The sequence below is a fragment of the Vombatus ursinus genome, unplaced genomic scaffold, assembly GCF_900497805.2.
Source record: "Vombatus ursinus unplaced genomic scaffold, bare-nosed wombat genome assembly UNPS02005659.1, whole genome shotgun sequence".
NCBI lineage: Eukaryota > Metazoa > Chordata > Mammalia > Diprotodontia > Vombatidae > Vombatus > Vombatus ursinus.
Genome location: NW_020945437.1, coordinates 21,570,672 through 21,591,991, shown reverse-complemented (window position 1 = coordinate 21,591,991; position 21,320 = coordinate 21,570,672). Strand labels below are relative to the sequence as shown.

At 36.9% G+C, this 21,320-nt stretch overlaps 1 protein-coding gene and 1 pseudogene across 2 annotated transcripts in view; one reads left to right on the top strand and one right to left on the bottom strand.

Moving 5' to 3' along the window:
- The window catches only part of UVRAG (UV radiation resistance associated), a 463,865-nt gene that overhangs the window by 197,536 nt on the left and 245,009 nt on the right, over positions 1 to 21,320 (top strand). For both annotated transcript variants that reach the window (XM_027848208.1, XM_027848210.1), the window contains one exon: positions 16,562 to 16,646. In XM_027848208.1, the coding sequence (XP_027704009.1) occupies positions 16,562 to 16,646 (85 nt within the window). The remainder of the gene's footprint in view (positions 1 to 16,561; positions 16,647 to 21,320) is intronic.
- Positions 12,579 to 13,433, bottom strand: LOC114032771 (annotated as a pseudogene).

Sequence of the window (21,320 nt, the reverse complement as noted above, 5' to 3'; positions counted from 1 at the left end):
TGATCTGGAGAAGGATCCAGTAAAGGAGACAGAATGAGAGTGGTCAGATAAGCAAGAGTGAGTATTGGAGTGTTGTCCCAAAAACGTAAAGAAGAGAGTATCAAAGAGGAGAGAGTGATCAGCAGTATCAAAGGCTGCCCACAGGTCAAGAAGAATGAGGATAGATGGATATGAAAAGTATGAGATGATTTGTAACTCAGAGAGAATAGTTCTGGTGGAATGATAAGATTGGAAGCCAGATTGTAAGGGGTTCAGAAGAGAGTGAGAGAAGAGAAAGTGGAGGCATCTGTTGTAGACACCCTTTTCGAGGAGTTTAACTACAAAGAGCCTAAAAGATATAGGATAATAGTTAGTGGAGATAGAAAGATCAAGTGAGTTAATTAAGGATGTGAGAGACATGAGTATGTTTGTAAGTAGTAGGAAATGAGCCAATAGAGAGGTGAAGATCAAAAATAAGTGAAAGAGTGGGGAAGATAGATGGGGCAATCTGTTGGAGCAGATGGGATGAAATGGGATTTCTTTTTTTTTTAAATTTATTTATTTTTATTTTTCAACATTCACTTCCACAAGATTTTGAGTTCCAAATTTTCACCCCATCTTTCCCCTCCCCCCACTCCAAGATGGCATGAATTCTGAATACCCCTTCCCCTAGTCTGCCTTCCCTTCTATCTCTCCCGCCCTTCTCTTATCCCCTTCCCCTTCTGTTTTCCTGTAGGGCAGGATAGATTTCTGTACCCCATTTCCTGTATTTCTTATTTCCCGGTTGCATGTGAAAACTTTTTTTTTAAACATGTGTTTTTAAAACTTTGGGTTCCAAATTTTCTCCCTTCCTCCCTCCCCACCCACCCATCCTCATTGAAAAGGCAAGCAGCTCAATATATGTTATACATGTGCAGTTATGCAAAACACTTCCATAATAGACATGCTGTGAAAAACTATTTCCCTTAATCCTATCCTGCCCCCCCATTTATTCTATTCTTTCTTTTGACCCAGTCCCTCCTCAGAAGTATTTGCTTCTGATTGCCCCTTTTCCCAATCTGCTCTCCTCTTTATCATCCCCATATTCTCTTGTCCCCTTACCCCCCCCCCCCATTTTCCTGTAGGGTAAGACAGATTTCCATACCCAATTGAGTGTGTATGTTATTCCCTCCTTAAGTCAAATCCCATGAGAATAAGATTCACTCATTTCCTCTCCCCTTTCCCTGGTTCCCCTCCACTGTAAGAGCCTTTTCTTTTCTGTTTTTTTGTGAGATAATTTACTCCATTCTACCTCTCCCTTTCTCCTTCTCCTAGTATAATCCTCTCTCACCCCTTAATTTTATTCTCCAGATATAACCCCTTCATCTTCAACTCCCCCTGTGCCCTCTATCTATCTATCTATCTATCTATCTATCTACCTATACATATAATTTTTTCCCTCCAACTACCTTAATATTGACAAGGGTCTCATGAGTTACAAATACCATCTTTCCATGCAGGAATATAAACAGTTCAACCTTAATAAGTCTGTTATGATTTCTCTTTCCTGTTTACCTCTTCATGTTCCACTTGAGTCTTGTATTGGAAAGTCAAATTTTCTATTCAGCTCTAGTCTTTTCATCAAGATTGCTTGAAAGTCCTCTATTTCACTGAATGACCATTTTTTCCCCTGCAGAATTATACTCAGTTTTGCTGGGTAGGTGATTCTTGATTGTAATCCTGTCTCCTTTGCCCTCCGGAATATTATATTCCATGCCCCGTGGTCCCTTAATGTAGAAGCTGCTAAATCTTGTGTTATCTTGATTGTGTTTTCCACAATGCTTGAATTGTTTCTTTCTGGCTGCTTGTAATATTTTCTCCTTGACCTGGGAGCTCTGGAATTTGGCTACAATATTCCTAGGAGTTTTCCTTTGGGGATCTCTTTCAGGAGGAGATCAGTGGATTCTTTCAATTTCTATTTTGCCCTCTGGTTCTAAAATATCAGGGCAGTTTTCCTTGATAATTTCTTGAAAGATGATGTCTAGGCTCTTTTTTTGATCATGGCTTTCAGATAGTCCAATAATTTTAAAATTCTCTCTCCTGGATCTATTTTCCAGATCAGTTGTTTTTCCAGTGAGATATTTTACATTGTTTTCTAATTTTTCATTCTTTTGGATTTGTTTTACAATGTCTTGATTTCTCATAAAGTCACTAGCTTCTAATTGCTCTGTTCTAATTTTTAAGGAAATATTTTCTTCACTATTCTTTTGGACTTCCTTTCCATTTGGCTAAGTTTGCTTTTTAGGGCATTCTTCTCCTCATTGGCTTTTTGGACCTGTTTTGCCATTTGGGTTAGGCTATTTTTTAAGGTGTTATTTTCTTCAGTGTTTTTTTGGGTCTCCTTTAGCAAGCCGTTGACTTGTTTTTCATGATTTTCTTGCATCACTCTCATTTCTCTTCCCAGTTTTTCCTCTTCTTCTCTTACTTGCTTCTCAAAATCCCTTTTGAGCTCTTCCAAGGCCTGGGACTGATTCATATTTTTCTTGGAGGCTTTGATATAGGAGCTTTGACTTTGTTGTCTTCTTCTGGTTGTATGTTTTGATCTTCTTTGTCACCAAAGTAAGATAATATAGTCTGACTCTTTTTGCGCTGCTTACTCATGATCCTGACCAGCTACTTGAGTTTTAAACTCTTCGTTAAGGTAAGAGTCTGCTTCCAATGTGGAGATTGTACTGTCCCCAGCTTCGGGGGTTTGTGCAGCTGTTTCCAAAGATACTTCTAGGAACCAGTAAATTTTCAGTTCTTCCAAGGTGGTATGATAAGGGGTGAGGTGTTTTCCTCTTCACAGCCACAACAAGCTCCAACACACCAGCACTCCTCCTCGCCTTACGACTGCCCCTCACTACTGTGACCCAGATCCAAGCACGGGCAAAGCAAGAGATTTCTGCCTCAGCACAGGCAAAGAGATCCCTACAATCCCCCTCTGATCAGCCACTCAATTTTCCCTTAGTCTGTGGGCTGGAAGCTCAGGTGGCAGCCACTGCCCCAGAGGCCGCGCTTTGGACTTGTGGCTGAGACCTAGCTTCTCTTTCACCACAGACACAGACTTTTCCCACTGACCTTCTAAGTTGTCTTTGGCGTTCAGGGGTTGAGAGGTCTGGAACCTGCCCCAGCTGCCCACAATTCAGTCTTCTGAGGCCTGCTTCAGGTTCCCTGTGCCCTGTGTCCCACGCCGAATTGTGCTCCTCTCCCCGCCCAGTGTGATATACCTTTCTGATCAACCATTCAGGCTGTGCTGGGCTGGAAATTTGTTTCACTCTGTCTTTTTGTGGGTTCTGCTGCTTTAGAATTTGTTTAGAGCCATTTTTTTTACAGGTATTTGGAGGGGTTTGGGGAAGAGCTCAAGCAAGTCACAGCTTTCACTCCACCATCTTGGCTCCTCCCCTCCATGAAATGGGATTTCTTGAACAAGTAAAGGCATTGGTCTTGGAAAGGAGTTAGGCCACTTCATGTGAAATAGGAATGAAGAAGACAGTGGCAAAAGATACCTGAGTGACAAGAGATGAGGAAGAAGGGAGAAGAGAGGTTCACAGTGAATGGCCTCAATTTTTTTCTGTAAAATATGAGACAAGGTTTGAGAGAGTAGGGGAAAGGGGAACCATAGAAGGTTTGAGGTGGGATGAAAAATTTTAGAAGAGCTGCTGTGAAGAGTGATATAGTGAGTTGATAAGGGAGGTATGGTAGGATTGCCTTGCAGCGGAATGACACAATTGAGGCTGTGAAATGTAAATTTGTAGTGATCCTAGTCAGAAAGGTTGTATGAAGGCACATGTGTGAAGGTGCAAAGGTGACAAATGGTAGGAGTGATCCAAGGTTCAGACTCAGCTAGGCATAATGGTGATGTGATAAAGGGGTTAGGGATTCAAGATAAGACTGTGTAGAAAACCTTCATATGTACAGATAAGGAAATTCAAACAGTATAGTACTATTCTATATCCACCAGAAACCGTTAGAGGGAATGGGAAAATGAGTTCCAAAGAGCAGAGGAGCCCAATGTGACATATAGCCTACAAACCTGAGCTTGGATGTTTGGTAAAAAGAAGCGTTTAAAGCATTCCTAGAAAGAAACAAGAATTGGACAAATTGCTTTTCAAATCCTCCAGATAATAGTTATATAGGACATATAAAGAAACATAGCAACCAAGGACAACAGTAACAAAACAGCAACAGAGGGACGATTAAGAGATTTCTTTCTAAAGATACGCAAAGAAACATGGATAAAAGCAGAAGTTGAATAGAAGTGAGGTTGGAGAGAAAGGCCTGAAATATTCAAAGAACTGGGTTTCAGTTTTATGATTTCTGTAGGGTTTTTTTTTTTTAAATTTCTAGTTCATTAGTTTATCTTCTAATTTATTTTAGGTTTGCCTATTTGTTGGTTATTTTGAATAGGCCAGTAAAATTGATAAACCTTTTGCTAATTTGATTAAGGAGGACAGAGAATCAAATTCCAAAATATCAAAAGAACAATGTGAAATCACATCAAAACCGGGAGAAATAAAAAGAATTATCAGAACTTATTATGCAGTTGGAGCAAAAATGCAAAATACTCATACTAACAGAAGAACAAATAGAGATCTTAAATAATCTCAATTCTGAAAAGGAAATTGAACAAGTTGTAATGGAATTGTCAAAGGGGGGAAAAAATCCCAAACCCCAAACTCCTGGACCTGATGGATTTTCAGGAAAATCTTATCAAACTTAAAATTTTTTTTTAGAAAATTTGTTTTTTAACATTCATTTAAAAAAAAACATTTTGAGTTTTAAATGCTTTACTTTCCTTCAGCTTCTCCCCCACCTGTTGAGAAGGCAAACAATATATCAGTTATACATATGAAGTCATACGAAAATATTTCATATTATCCTTGTTGGCAAAAAACAAACAAACAAAACAAAAAACAAATAGAAAGGAAAAAATAAAAGTGAGAAAAGTATACTTCAGTCTACACTTAGAGTTCATTAGTTCTCTGTCTGGAGATGGATAGCATTTTTCATCATGGAGCTTTTGGAATTGTTTTAGATCATTGTCTTAATCAGAATAGTTGTCTTCCACAGTTGATCCTTCTTACAGTATTGCTCTTACTGTTCTCTTTGGGTTCTGTTCACTGCACTTTGCACGAGTTCATATAAGTATTCACAAATTTTTTTACACCATTCTGTTCATCATTTCTTTTAGCACAATAGTATTCCATCACAATCATATACCTTAACTTGTTCAGCCATTCCTCAACTGATGAACATCCCCTCCATTTCCAATTTTGTGCCACCACATACACACACAAAGCTGCTATTTTTGTATTTGTAGGTCCTTTTCCCTTTGTCTTTGGTCTTTTTGGGATACAGACCCAGAACTGGTATCGCTGGGTCAAAAAATATACAATTTTATAGCCCTTTGGGCATAATTCTAAATTGTTCTCCAGCATGGTTAGACTAGTTCACAACTTTACCAGCAGTGCATTAGTGTTCCTGTTTTTCCATATCTCCTCCAGCATTTATCATTTTACTTTTTTGTCAAGTTAGTAAATCTGATAGGTATGAAATGGTATCCCAGAGTTTTCATTTACATTTCTCTAATCAATAGCGATTTAGAGGCCCCAGTAAGTGAGCTCCTGTGGAGGACTCTGCAGCCTCCCCCTTAAGACCTCTTGCTTCCTGATGCTTTGTCCCCACCTGCCTGCCTTCTCCTGTCTCTACCTTCCACAGGCAGTTTCCATTGAAGAGAAGGAATTGTACGTCCTCTATCCAGAACCTCTACTTATTCGACCCCTTTCCTGATGCAAGTAAGGGTGATGACTTGCTTCCTGCTGGAACTAAGGATTATATCCTTATAAAAATTCAACAAAGAAATAGCAGGAAGACCTTCACCAATGTCCAGGGGATTGCTGATAATTACAGTAAAAAGAAACTAGTGAAAGCATTCAAGAAGAAATCTGCCTGCAATGGTACTATAACTGAGCATCCATAAGTAATTCAATTACAGCATGACCAGTACAAAAACATATACCAGTTCCTCCTTGAAATTGGCCTGGTTAAGGCTAGTTCTTGGGTTCAAGTGCTTGTGGCTTACTCAAGCTTAAATGAGGATTTCTTTACAATGAGTAGAAAATTCCTTTCTGTCCCTTGTCACAAGTTTAAAAACCTCACAGCTTGTATAATGTAACCATTTGAAGTCTGCTGTTTAACTTGGGGTAGTGGAACTCATTCATGTAATAAACTGAAGAGAGCAAAAAAAAAAAAAAACCAGTGATTTAGAGCATTTTTTATGTGACTATTGATAGCTTTGATTTCTTCTTAAAACTGCCTATTTATATCCTTTGACCATTACGAATTGGTGATTTGCTCTTATTTTTATAAATTTGGCTCAGTTCCCTATATATTTCAGAAATGAAGCTTTTATCAGAGAAACTTGCTGTAAAAATTTTTTTTTCTTGCTTTTTAGCTTCCCTTCTAATTTTGGCTGCATTGGTTTTATTTGTGTAAAACTTTTAAAATTTCATGTAATCAGAATTATCCATTTTACTTATGTTGTCTCTTGTTTGGCCATGAAGTCTTCCCTTATTGATAGATCTGATAGGTAAATTTTTCCATGTTTCCATAATTTACTTATAAATTATCTTTTATGTTTAAATCATTTACCCATTTTAACTATATTGGCAAATGTTGTGAGATGTTAGTCTATAGCTAGTTTCTGCCAAACTGCTTTCTGGTTTTCCTATTAGTTTTTGTCAAATGGTGAGTTCTTGCCCCAAAAGCTTGGATCTTTGGGTTTCTGAAACACTAGATTACTATGGTAATTTACTACTGTGTACTATGTACCTAATCTATTCCACTGATCCATCACTCTATTTCTTAGCTAGTACCAGATTTTTTTTTAATATAGTGTGAAATCTGGTATTGCAAAGCCTCCTTCCTTTACTTCCCCCCCCCATTGATTCCTTTGTTATTCTTGACCTTTTGTATTTCCAGATGAATTTTGTTATTAGATTTGTTTTTATTTGTGTGAAAAGTGTTTTGTAATTGCATTCATGTAGTCCCTGTCTTGGCAGGTAGAATCCCAAGTGTTTTATGTTGTCTGCAGTTATTTACAATAGATTTTCTCTTTCTATCTCTTACTGCTGGGTTGTGTTTTGTGTGTGTGTGTGTGTGTGTATGTGTGTGTGCGTGTGTGTGTGTGTATGTGTGTGTGTGCTAATGTATTAGACATATTGATGATTTATGTAGGTTTATTTTATATCCTACACCTTTGCTAAAGTTTTTTTTTAATCAAACTTTTAAGGAACAATTAATAGTAGTACGCAAAAAATTCTCCAAAATAAGGAAAGAAAGCACCCAAATATCTTTCTTATATGAGACAAGTACAGTTCTCACAGCTTAAATAAGGAAGGATAAAGTACAGAAAACATATAGACCATTATCCTTAATAAACATTGATCTAACAATTTTAAATAAAATTCTGTCAAACATACTGCAGTGATTCATCCAAGTAATTCATCATGACCAAATGGGATGTATACCAGCAATATAAGGATAGTTTAATATTAGAAAAACAATCAAAACAATCATTAAAAACTAAAACATATCAGATCACGTGATTATCTGAATAAATATGGGGAAAGACTGTGACAAAGTACAGTCCTTATTTGTAGTAAAAATTCTACAAAGTGTGGTCATTGAGGGATCATTCTGATATCATAAAAAATAATTTTAAGCCAAAAATAGACTATTATCCAATGTGGATACGTCAGAAACTTTCACAGTAAATACAGGAAGAAAGCAAAGATATTCATTCTCCTCACAATTACTCTAATTCTGGATAGCATTAAGACAAGAAAATGAAATTAAAGTTGTAAAGATGAACAAAAAAGTTCAAGGGAATCAGTCAAGGAACTCATGAGGACAATAAATCGCTAAAATAATGCAACCTTCAAAATAAATTTTAAAATCAACATTTTGTGGCAGCAGCAGCAGAAGTGATGGTGGTGGTGGTAGTAGTAGTAATAGTAGTAGTAAAATCTGACAGGTATAGGTGTTAGTAGTAGTAGTGGTGGTGGTGGTGGTGGTGGTGATGGTAGTAGTAGTAGTAAAATCCAAGAGTGAATAATAAAAAAGGAAGTTGAATTCCAAACAACTAAAAATGAATAGAACATCAGGGGATCAATACACCAAAGGATACAAAGTATTTATTGCATAGATTCAATTACAGAATGTTCCTTAAAGAAATTAAGTATAACTTTAATAGCTGGAGGAATTGTCAGTGGTCATGTTTGGGCTGTACTAATATGATAAAAATGACAATAATATAAAAATTAACCCATACTTTTAATACTATACACATTCAGTTATCAAAGGCATACTTTATAAAACTTGATAATAACAAAATTCATTTAGAAAGCAGAAAAGACTTAGAATATCAAGGGAAATAATGAGGAGATGTAGAGGACAATAGGGCAATTGTACTTCCGGACACTGGACTGTATTATAAAGCAACCATCATTAAAACCACTTGGTATTGGTTTAAGTATTCTCTGTTTGCTTTAATTTCCTCATCTGTAAAAATATGGATAATACTACTTTTCCTTCCCACAGTTGTTTTTAGGATAAAATGAGCAAATATTTGTACCATGCTTTTAAAACTTCAAGATACTATATTGATGTTAGCTTATGATAATGATTATAAAAGAAATAATCTGTGGAACAGTCCAGACTTGGTGAAAGGTGTTCATGCTAAAAATTATTTAATGGCACCTTAAGCAGTAAATTATTTCCTAGTTATGTTACAAATATATTTTTCCTCTATAACATCAAGCTTGTCTATATTGGAAACATTATAGTTTTATTTCTGCAGTGATTTGAAACCATCATGATTAATGTGTGTGTGTGTGTGTGTGTGTGTGTGTGTGTGTGTGTATGTATGAGATTTTGGTATTTAAAAAGTGATTAAATTAAATTGACCACTTCTGACTAAGATCAGGGTGTTCTTGTATTTTCTCACACTGACATCAAATTGTTTGCAAATCACCACAAAGATTTGATATTTGAGTGCAAACTATTTCTCAACTGTTAGTCAAATGCAGGCACGTATCCTCATTTGTATTCTGTACACTGCATCAGAGGCTTTCCCTTATTTCCTCTGAAACCCTGTATTTGTACTTAATTAGTTTTGTAATCACATGAATGAGATGTTATGAACTTTCTTGTTCTTGCAGCACAAGTCACTAATTCAGTAATGTTTTTTGTGAGAGTATAGCCAGGTTGCCAGTGGTAGAAAAGAGGAGAAGAAAGTCCTATTTGAAAAGATTATTTTTTTAAATAAAGTTTTGTTTACATATAAGTATTGTTTAAAAGGAAACCATATATGCAATTGAACTTCAAGTACATTTATCATTTAATAAAGTGCTTTTTATTACTCAATAGAAAAGTACATTTTTTACTTCAGAACTAGTAACCAGTGTTGCCAATAATTTCATTTTAAAGTATGCCATATACAAAAATAGTAACAAAAGTAGAAGATAAATTTAAACTGGGAAAAAAGCCTTAGTACAACCATGAAAGGCAATATAAAACCTATTTCTACAGAATGTTTTTGATGGTCCATAATAGTATCAAGATGGTTTTTAATGTAAATACTCAGTAATCATGGTTTTTTCAGTTGGATAGGTAGCTAAAAATAAAAGATGAATTTCTTTCTCTGAGTGAGAGAGGTTATAAAATTCTCCTGCTATTTTCCACTACATACTTGTATGAGAGGGTATTTTCCTTTTGTTCTTATTTTAAATCCAAATACAGAAATAAACTTGATGAAGAACCACATTTAAGACTGCATTTGTCTGGGTTGAGACAAATGTGGAAAAGCTTTGTTCAAATATAAAAGTCAAACATAGTAATTAAATCTGTATATGATTATTGTATTATGTTAAACATCTTCTTAGTTGGAAATTATTTTATTAAAATGTTAAAATTTTTTAAATCAAGAAATTTAATATAAAGTCTTGGCAGATAATAGCAAGCCAATCAAGTCTTACTCTGTTATTTCTTTTAATTCTTAAATAATGTCCCACATAAAACTTTTATAATTAGTTTTATAATTTTACATTATGTTTTCATAATTATAGGCAGACCAAAATTTTATAGTTTATACTTAGTATCATATAATGTAAATATTTATTCTGAGATTTTTGTAGCAAAATTTATTGGAAGCACTTAATGAATAAAACTCAAAGAATATTATTAATACTATATTACACTACCCTGGGGTTCACAATAAAATATTTTTGATGAAAGGGCTTCATAGAACAAAAAATGTTGGAAATCAAAAGGGAGAATTACAAACAGTGGAACTCAGTAAGTCAGTGTTTGATAAACCAGAAAACAAATTACTTAAGAAAGAACGATTTATTTGGTAAAAACTGCTTGAAAAACTGGAAAGCAGCCTGGCATATATAGGCTTAGTCCAACACCTTATACCGTATTCTATATGTATTCTAAATGTACACATGACCTTATTAAATGAGGTGATATTTGTAAAAGTGGTTATAGCACAGTGCCTGAAACATAGTATACTGTATGTAAATGTTTATTCTTTTATTTTCCCTTATAATTAAAGATCATATTATTAAAAAATTAGAAGAGAAAGCAATCACAGCTATAGGTTACGATTATTTGATGCTGAAAAACTCTTGCACAAGTTAATGCATTTTGAATTAGAAAAGAAGTTGTGAATCTTTGTATATAATTCCTTTGATAAAGGTTTGATACCTAAGATATATGAACAGTTAATAGATACATATAAGACTAGGTGTCATTCCCTAATCAATAAATAAATGGTCAAAAGATAATGAAAAAAAGTTCTCAAAAGAATTGTAAACTATTAACCACCATTTGAAAGAATGCTCCTAATAACTAATAGCCAAAAAATACAAATCAAAACAACCGTGAAGTTTTATTTCACACCCCCAAAACTGGCAAAAATGAGACTAGTCAATGTTGGAAGAGTTGGTTGAAGATAGGGGAGTTGTTGTTGGTGCATCTGAGAATGTCTGCAAAAATTTTGGAAAACAGTTTGGAATTATGCAAATAAATGTCAAAAATGTCTCTGTCTTTTGCCCCAGAGATATCATTATGAGATTCATACCCCAAGGCAGCCTTTGATGCCCGTAGAGGGGAATGACTGAACAAGTGGTGATACGTGAATACAATAAAATAGTAGCGTACTATAAGACATGACATGTATGATGAATAGAGAGCAGCGTGGAAAGATCTACACGAACTGATGCAGAGTGAAGTAAGCAGAGCTAAGTAACAATATTTACAGTAACCATAGCATTGTAAATAGAAAGAATGACCACAAGGGAAAAAAATCAAAAGTGAATGCTCTGCAAAATTACACAGAACAGACAAAGCCTGAAAGAAGGTACACAAGAAGACACTTTGACACATACTCTTTGCCCAGTTGAGAGGTCTACAAGTGTTATACGTTGCACATATTTTCAGACTTTTTTGATATGTTGCTTAGTTATGCTAATGTTTTCATTTTTTTCCCCTTTTTTAAAAAATACTATTTGTTATGAAATTACTCTAGGAAGAGGAAGAGGTACGTGGGGAAATTATGGTGATATTAAAAAGAATACATCAGTATATGTTAATTTAAAACAAAACGAACTATGAAAAGAACATGTGATATTATGGCAAGAGAACTGGATTTGTAGTCATAGGATTTGGTTTCCAATCCCCACTTTGTTACTTCCTGTGTGACCCTTAGACAAGTTTCCTCTCTTGAGCTATCATTTTCTTCACTGTAAAATGATTTTATTATTAGATGATATTATTGATCCCTCATAGCTCAAAAGTTTGTGATCTGTTAATGTGCCTTAAGAGAAAATATATCTATTAGTTGTCAAGTGTCACTGCTAAAAGCTTTGGAAACCCATTAGAATCTTAGGTATTAGGTGCCCTGACCATTTTAAGTTCCCCGGGAAGTGTAGGAGCAACCATACTGGTTTCCTGTTTCATTCAAGAAGTATTATTAATTATTTTTGATTAGCAAAACCATGTATTGAAAAAATATACTCATTTATATATACCCAGTGTACAGAAGATTGTGGAACAATCAGATGCCATCATTGGGACTTGGAAAAAACAACATGATACTTTTCACAAAGTAAATGTCAGTTAGCAATGGACATCTTATGAAAAGAGAAAGACTTTTTATCCAAAATCCCCATCAATCTTTGCATTTTGTATTTTCATGGAGCAGAAAAGGCATATTTTTAACATGACCCATTCAGCCAATAATTTTATTTAATTATATTCTACATAATATAAGCTAGAATGTAAGCACAATAAGAGTTTATTTCCTTCTTTGTATATGAATCCCTCCAGCCATTGTGCCTGAAAAATAGTAGGCCTTTAATAAATGCTTATTGTTTGATGGATTAATGATTGAAGAGTTCTACTAAATTGTTTAAATATTGTCTCTTTGGCCTAAACTTTAGGGGGGAGAGAGAGAGAGAGAATATATATATTTGTTATTCCAAATATTTTAATAAGAGTTCTGTGCAAGGCATTTAAAACGCCAGTTTGTGAGGATAAACTTCGTTGGAGAGAGAGAATACAGAACGCAGGTAGCCACAGAGCTGAGGAATTTTCTTGATTTGGGACAGGATCTGAGAGTCCACTGTTTTCTGATCAGCCTTACCCTGCTCCATAGTCTTGTATTTCTCTTTTTCTGTGTCAAAAATCTCTCCTTTTTGGTGTCTAGGTTTACGGAGCCTCTTCTTGAAGTAAGCATCAGTAAGATGATTTGGAATTTTTACACCTGAGAGGTTAACCCTGGTAGAGGTGGCAATGACAAATTTCTGATGGGTCCTTCTCAGAGGAACACAGTTGGTGGTCAGACGTCCAGTCACCAGTAGCAAGCCTCTAGCCAGCTGCTTCAGGAAAACCACTTGCTTGCCCCTGTGGCGGCCAGCGAGCGTGATCAGAAACATGCCCAGGGTGATGCTAGATCGGAGTCTCCTCCCATGCTGGCTGAAGGGCTTTTTGCCATGACTTAGCAGCTTTCTAGGCAACACCTTCAGTAGGGTAATACCTCAGCATCTTGCGAATCTTTACCACATGGGTTCCTCCATTCTTATCACCACCAACCAACTGGCTTTGAGATAGTAGCAGGCACCTTCTCTTTCTTTTTCCTTTCAATCCGGGTTTTTGGGGCAACATATTTCCACTTGTACATGGCTCGCAAGGAATACATTGCAGATCTGGAATATCTACCAGTCCCTCGGGCCAGGACTGGGTTTCTGCTGTAATGCTTTCAAGGCTTTTTTACCACCTTTTCAGCCACATCTTCCTTTTTATTGTTCTTTTTTTTCCTTTCAGACCTTCTTTTCCTTTGGTTCCTTTGGGGGCTTTTTGTTTGCCATCTTGAGAGAAGGGAAAGATATACATCTTTGAATATATTTAGAATCCTCTTTTTGTGTCTGATTTTTTGTGTCTTATCACAAGTTTCTTCTTCAAACTGATATTTCAAAAGAAGTTATTCAGCCCTACCAATTTATAAAATAACATTATAGATTTATTTCCTTTAGTGATTTAAGTCACAATAATTTTGATGATCTGTGGAAAGGATTTTAAAAAACAAACGGGTGCGAGAGGAATGTATTAGGAGAAAAAGAAAAGGAGAGGTAGAATGGGGTAAATTATGTCACATAAAAGAAGCAAGGAAAAGCTTTTACAGTGGAGGGGAAGGAGGGTGAGGTGAAGGGGAAGGAGGGTGAGGTGAAGGGGAGTGAGTAAACCTTACTCTCGTCAGGATTGACTCAAAGAAGGAATAATATGTACACTTAATTGGGTATAGAAATCTATCTTACGCTACAGGAAAGTTGAGAGGAATGGGATAAGAGAACTGGGGGGATGGTGATAGAAGGGAGGGCAGATTGGGGAACGGGGAGGGAAGAAGGGAATTTAGAACTCAAGAGTTTTAAAAATGAATGTTAAAAAATTGTTTTTACATGTAACTGGGGAAAAATAAAATAAGAAACCTCAAACAACCTTAAAAAGAACCTCAAATACAATTTTAATGTACAACAAAATTAGGATTTGATTTAGGACATGGGTACACATAATTGTGTTGGTTTATATAGCCATGTGCTGATCAAAAGATTGCTTCATAGATAACTATATTTGAGAAATTTGTTTGACCTTGCATACTTTTTGTTTATTTTCTCTCCTGGTATTTCTTGAATCTACTGTGCATGAGAGAGAATAGATGAGTTTACAGAATTTTTTGGAAATAAAAGGGGTTATAGAGTCCAGGGCTTCTTAACCTTTTTCTACTCGCAGCCCCTTCAGCGCATCTTAAACTATAGGTCGTGACCCCATATAGGGTTTAAGAAGATCTGAGGCCAACTCCTTAGGGGTTATCCTCAAGCTAGGAGTCATCCTGGATTTCTCACTATCTTTCACTCTCCACATACAAACTGTCACCAAGGCCTGCTGATTTCACCTTTGCAACATCTCTCAAATATGCCCCCCTTTTCTATTCTGACACTGCCACCACTCTGGTACAGGCGTTCATCACCTCACATGTGTACTACTGCGATAACCTTCAGGTGGATCTGCCTGTTTCAATCTCCCACCACTCCAATACATCCTCCATTCAGCCACTAAAGTGATTTTCTTAAAATTCAGGTATAATCATCACACACACACACACATACACACACACACCCTTCATTAATCTCTAATGACTTCTTATCACCTCCAGGAGCAAATACAAACCCCTCTATTTGGCATTGAAAGAACTTCATAACCTAGCTCCCTCCTACCTTTATAATCTTCTTACCCTTTACCTTACTCCTCAGTATGTACTCTTAGATCCAGTCACACTGCCTTCCTGGCTGTTTAACAAACAAGGCACTCTATCTCTTGGTTCTAGGCATTTTCTCTGACCGTCCCCCATACCAGGAACACTCTCTTTGCTCTGCTCTGACCATTGACCTCCCTGGCATCCTTTAAATCCCAACTAAAATCTCACTGGGCAACTAGATGGTACAGTGGATAGAGCGTTGGCCCTGGAGTCAGGAAGACCTGAGTTCAAATCTAGCCTTAGACATTTACTGGCTATGTGACCTTGGGCAAGTCATTTAACCCTGTTTGCCTCAGTTTCCTCATCTGTAAAATGAGCTGGAGAACTAAATGAGAAACCACTCCAATATCTTTGCCAAGAAAACTCCATGTGGGGTTATAAAGAGTAAGACATGACTGAAACAACTGAACAATCAAAATCTTACCTCCTATAGGAAGCCTCCTGCAACCTCTCTTAATCTCAGTGCCTTCTTCTGTTAGTTATTAATTTATCGTGTGTGTGTGTGTATCTTCCTTATATATATATTTGCTTGTTGTCTCCCCTACTAGATTGTAAGTTCCTTAAGGGAAGAGACTGTCTTTGGCCACTGGTTGTGTCCCAAGCACACAACATGATGCCTGGCACATAGTAGGTTCTTAGTAAATGTTTGTTGATTGATTTACAGATAAAATTGAGGCCCAGGGAGATTAAGTAACTTGCCCAAATTTATGTGATAAACAGCAAAACTAGAATTCACATTCAGGTTCTCTGACTTCCAATTCAGATTTTTTCCTGTGTCACTGTGATCTGGATAGGGAAGACAGGCTTAGAAGAAAGAAGACCAGACTTGGTATCCTGAGACGCTGGGTTTGTGTCCTGGTTCTGCAATTTTTTGTCCATGGGGTCACAGGTCAATCACTTCACCTGTCTGTGCTAGAGTTTCCTCATCTATAAAATAAGGTAGAATAATGATCGTTTTATGATCATCTTCTGGAATGTTGTGAGGACAGTTCTTTATAACAGGTACAGCCTCACATGAGTGTAAAAGCATTGTTATTATTAATGATAATAGCAACAATAATAATTAGTAATATCAGTAACTGAATTGTCTTCTAAGTTTCTCCTCTCATGCTTTATCCTGGTATGGAGGTAGTCCTAGGTTTTCAAAGCCATGCTAATGTAGTACAAGGTCAGTATGGTTCTGTAAACTGGAAAGTTTTTGTATTAAGGTCTACTGATTAAGTCTGTAGAACAGCATACCTATATTGAAGAGGCTGACCACTAGCTTGGCTAAAGAGTGATCAATTTTTCAATTTCAATAATTTGCTAAAACTGAAGTACTAGAAGGGCTGAGAGCTATAAAAGTGAAGGGAGTTCCCACTCAAACAAAAGCACCTTTTTTCATTAACTGTAGAAAAATTACCCTCAGTCTTAAGAGAATCTCTCATTTTCATCTCATAATTATTCAATCTGCACAAAGAATTATGTTTATCACTTCTATTTCAGGGATTAGTCCCCTCAGTAGCTTTGGGTCAGCTGTACCATTTGCCCTTTCCATTGGTAGGTTTATAGAGGGAAGGATGTAACCTTCTGGTATCTTAAGATTACAGCACCCTGCTAGGCCTGCCTGTGTTGTTGAAATTGGAAGCATTCCTTACCAGAAGTATAATTCATTTCTGAAATCTTGTCCTGTCTTCTTTACAGGAAGCACATTTGAGACTGAACACCTCAAGCTGCAATTGCATAAGGAATCCTTAAGTGAGCTGAGAAAGGAGTGTACTGCCAAAAGGTAAATGGTGTTAGCACATTTGCACCAGTGAACCTAGTGTTGATTCACTGTGGAGTTTGCCTGCAGTTTGTGTAAGATGAGGGGAGAGAGCATAATGTAACATAAAAGTCAGCATGGAATAGTGGGAAAAGTACTGGTTCACTAGTATGAGGGCTTGGATTTAAGTACTGCTTGTGTTACTTCTTTCTTTAATTTTATTTCCATTGAATTTTTTTTTCTCAATTACATGTAAACAAAAAAATTTAACATTTATTTTTAAAAATTTTATTTCCAAATTCTTGTCCTCCCTCTTTCCCCTCTCCCATAATCGAGAAGATAAACAATTTGATATAGATTATACATGTGTAGTCATGTAAAACATTTCCATTATTTGTCATGTTGCAAAAGAAAACACAGACTATATAACTATAAAGGACATATGAAGAAAGACGCTATCTGTATCCAGAGAAAGAACTGATAGATAGAAGTATGTATAGAACGGTTATATTTGTGTTCTATGGAAGCCATCACTAGGGCAGGGGAGTGGGATGTAGGGAAGAAAAAAAGGAAAAAAGAAATTTACATGATAATTTTGTTGTATGTTTGAAAGGAATAGAAAGTTGTGCATAGATTTGCAGCTTCATGTACAATCATCTTTTTTATTATGCTGTATTCTGGAAATGCTTCTTTTATTCTATAAACTAAAAATAAAATAAATTTTTTAAAAAATGGAAAACAGACCAAAAAAGCAACAACAGCATCAACAAAGAAACTAAAAAAGTCGGCTCATCAGTTTTTTTTCTGAAGGTAGATAGCATTTTTCACTTTAAGTCCTTCAAAATTGTTTTGGGTCCTTGTATTGCTGAGAATAGCTAAGTCATTTACAGGTGATCATCGTACAGTATTACTCCTGTTGTTTGTAATGTTCTCTTGGTTCTTCTCATTGCCCTTTCATCAGTTCATGTAAGTCTTCCCAGGTTTTTCTAAAAGCATCCTGTTCTTCATTTCTTGCAGCACAATTGTATTGCATCATAGTCATATGCACAATTTGTTCATCTGTTCCTCAACTGATGGACACCTTCTCAATTTCTAGTTCTTTGCCACCACAAAAGAGCTGCTGTAAAAATTTTTGCACAAGTTCCCTTTCCTTTTTTCTTTGATCTCTTTGGGATACAGACCTACTAGTGGTATGACTGAGTCAAAGGGTATGTACAGTTTGATAGACCTTTGGGCAGTTCCAAATTCCTCTCCAGAATGGTGTATGCTACTTATTTCTAAGATGCCTGGGGTGTCCTCCATGCTTCCACAAGCTGCCATTATTCTTGACACTAGTTTTCCTACTTCTTAGCCTAAAAACTAGCATCATTTTCAGATCTTCAGCTCATGTCAGTTCTCTCATTGTCCTCTCATTTCTCACTTCTCATTACTGCTGCCACCACCACCACCACCACCACCACTACTACTACTACTCCTTCATGTTCTCCCCAAAGCTCACCACGGGAGTTTTCTTTCTCGTTTTCCTGACAGTGCTGGTGGCAGCTAAGTGGTGCAGGGAAGTTAGGGGATGCAATAGATAGAGCACTGGGCCTGGAATCAGGAAGAATCATCTTCCTGAGTTCAAATCTGGCACCAGACATTTACTAGCTGTGTGATCCTGAACAAGTCACTTAACCCTGTTTGCCTTAATTTCCTCATCTGTAAAATGAGCTGAAGAAGGAAATGGCAAACCACTCCAGTATCTTTGCCAGGGAAACCCCAAATGCAGTCATAAAGAGTTGGCCACTACTGAAAAATAACTGAACAACAACCGGTGAAGCAGTCACGCTGACCAGCTGTCACTTCTTGCTCTTGCCTGTAACTAGCCCATCTTTTCTTCCTAACATACAATTCCTGTTCTTTTCCAGAGTTCCTCATGTTGCAGCCTGTTTAAACTCATCATATGTATCTCTGTTGCCCTCTAGGTGATACTAATGGAAGTTGGGGTGTTCCACATCTCACTGCCATTTAGAAATACTGGTAAAATGTTAGTACTGAAAAGTTGAGCTTTTTGTTCATGAAAGGAGCTTTTCACTTTTCTAAAAGCAATCCCTTTTTCAACTCTGTTGTCCATCTTTATTGTCTGTCCTGGATATCCTTACTGTCCTTTCCCATTTCCTTCCTTCCCTCCTCCCACACCGATAACAAGTCTTTTCCCGTCATAATATGATTTATTTTGTTCTTTTTAATGTTATTTAGAGCTCACTTTATACAATGGCTACTAATTATTTTTCTAAGAAAATGTTTATGATATCAAAGTATGAGGTATCTGCATATTCTACAAGTCTTTTGGCCTCTCTCATTTCTTTGGGAATCTTGCTTTCCTATATATTTCTTTCCATTTTCACCTTTTCAAACCTTTGCAATGAAGTTACCAAGTATCACAGTATATCTTGATATAATATAGAGGATTTTATTTCTCTGCCACTTCATCTTCTTCAACTAATTTACCTAACCTGAGATTATTTTCATTATGTTGTATTCTTTTTGATGAAAATTATCATTATAATACTTTAATACATCATGACCAAATAGATATTCCATAAAACAAAATGTAAACACCATTAATATAATCAGTGACAGAAGTTATTTCAAGGGAGGTTACTGATACTCTAAAATCAGAAAAACTGAAAAATGGAAGGGCTAGATAAGATTTATAAGTATTGGTTCAGTTGCTTCATGTTGATGATTAATTATTAGCAAGGCACTTTATTAATTTCCCCTCAGCTGTAAATCTGATCTTACCATATGTGACAAAAGGCATCATATATCTATTACCAAATAATAGGCACACCAGTGGTTCCTCTAAATATATATATAATTTACATTTTTGTGTACTTTAAAAACACATTCACTGGAGCCAAGATGGCGGAGTAAAAAAGGTAGTCGCTTTCACCCTCCCCTATCAACCTCTGAAAACCCGGAAAACATCACCCCAGAAAAAAAAAAACAAACCCCTGGAACAGGTGAACCAGAAGAAAGATGGGGTGCAGCAGTGCAGTAGCCCAGGTAGCTAGAGGGATTAACAGGAAAGGCCCCTCTTACCCTGGAGGAAGGGGAGCATATGAAACAGGAGTCGCCCAGCCAGCTAGTGGAAAGACCCACTTTAGCACACCAGGAGGAGATTCTGGTGCCTCGGCATTCTACAGCAAACGGGTCTCCCAGTGCCTCAGCAAAAATAAGGGAAGCAGCACTACAGAGGGCGCCAGGCGGATAAGCACCTGGCAGTGTTTGTCTGAAAGGAGCTGAAGAAAGCAACCTAGAGGTGCCAAAAAGTTCTAGCCTTGTTGATTCCAGCCCAACACCAGGTAAGCTGTCAGAACCCTATAGCCTCCAACTGCCAACCAGGAGGAGATCCCGAAGCCCAGGTGGTGGAGCAGGCAAACGCCAACAGCTGTACCTCCGAGTGCCTCAGTGAGGGTAGGGTAACTGGTTGAAACCAGCTCAGAAAACCACCAGGTGCCTCTGCATTCTACAGCAAAGAAGTATCCCAGTACCTCAACAGAAATAAGGGAGGCACCACTGTAAGGGGCCCCAGGCAGATAAACACCTGGCAGCACTTATCTAAAAGGAGCTAAACAAAGCTAAAGGAAAGGAAAAGCAGGAAACATAGATTTGCCTGAGAATCCCAGCCTTGCTGATTCCAGCCCAACACCAGATAAGCAGCCAGAACCCTACAGCCTCCAATTGCCAACATAAGAGGCCCCAGCTCCCAAAGCCAGTGGCCGAGACCTGGGCTCCCAACACAAGAAGCTTGGGTCAGTGCCCTCTGCTCCCCAGCAGGAGAGCTTAATCTCTTTAAAGGCCAGGGAATAAAGAAACACCATGAGTAAAAAGAAACTTAAATTAGACTCATATTATGAGAAGAGTGAAGATCAAGACAGAAATTCTGAAGAGGACAACACTGTCATCAAACCCACAACTGCAACATCAAAAGGGAATATGCTGGTCTGAAGCCCAAAAAACCTTCTTAGAAGAACTCAAGAAGGATTTTAAAAGTCAAATGAGAGAGGTAGAGGAGTCCTTTAAGTACAGTTGGCCAATTGGAAAAAAAGCACACTGAAGAAAACAAGTCCCTAAAACACACAATTGGCCAATTGGAAAAAAAGTACAATGAAGAAAATAAATCCCTTAAAAATACAATTGACCAGTTGGAGAAGAAAGTACAAAAAAACAACATGTTAAAAATTAGAATTGAACAAATGGAAACTAATGACTCTGTGAGACAGCAAGAATCAGTCAAACAGAAACAAAAAAATGAAAAAATAGATGAAAACGTAAAATACCTCATGGGTAAAACAGCGGACCTGGAAAATCGATCCAGGAGAGACAATTTAAAAATTATAGGCCTACCTGAAAGTCATGATGAAAAAAAGAACCTGGACAATATCCTTCAGGAAATCATAAAGGAAAACTGCCCTGAAGTCCTAGAGAAAGAATCCATCGCTCCCCACCTGAAAGAGATCCCAAATTGAAAACGCCAGGGAATATAATAACTAAATTCCAAAATTACCAGATAAAAGAGAAATTACTGCAAGCAGCCAGAAAAAAACAATTTAAATATCATGGAACCACAGTCAGGATTACACAGGACCTTGCAGCCTCTACATTAAAAGACCGTAGGGCATGGAACATGATATTCCATAAGGCAAAGGAACT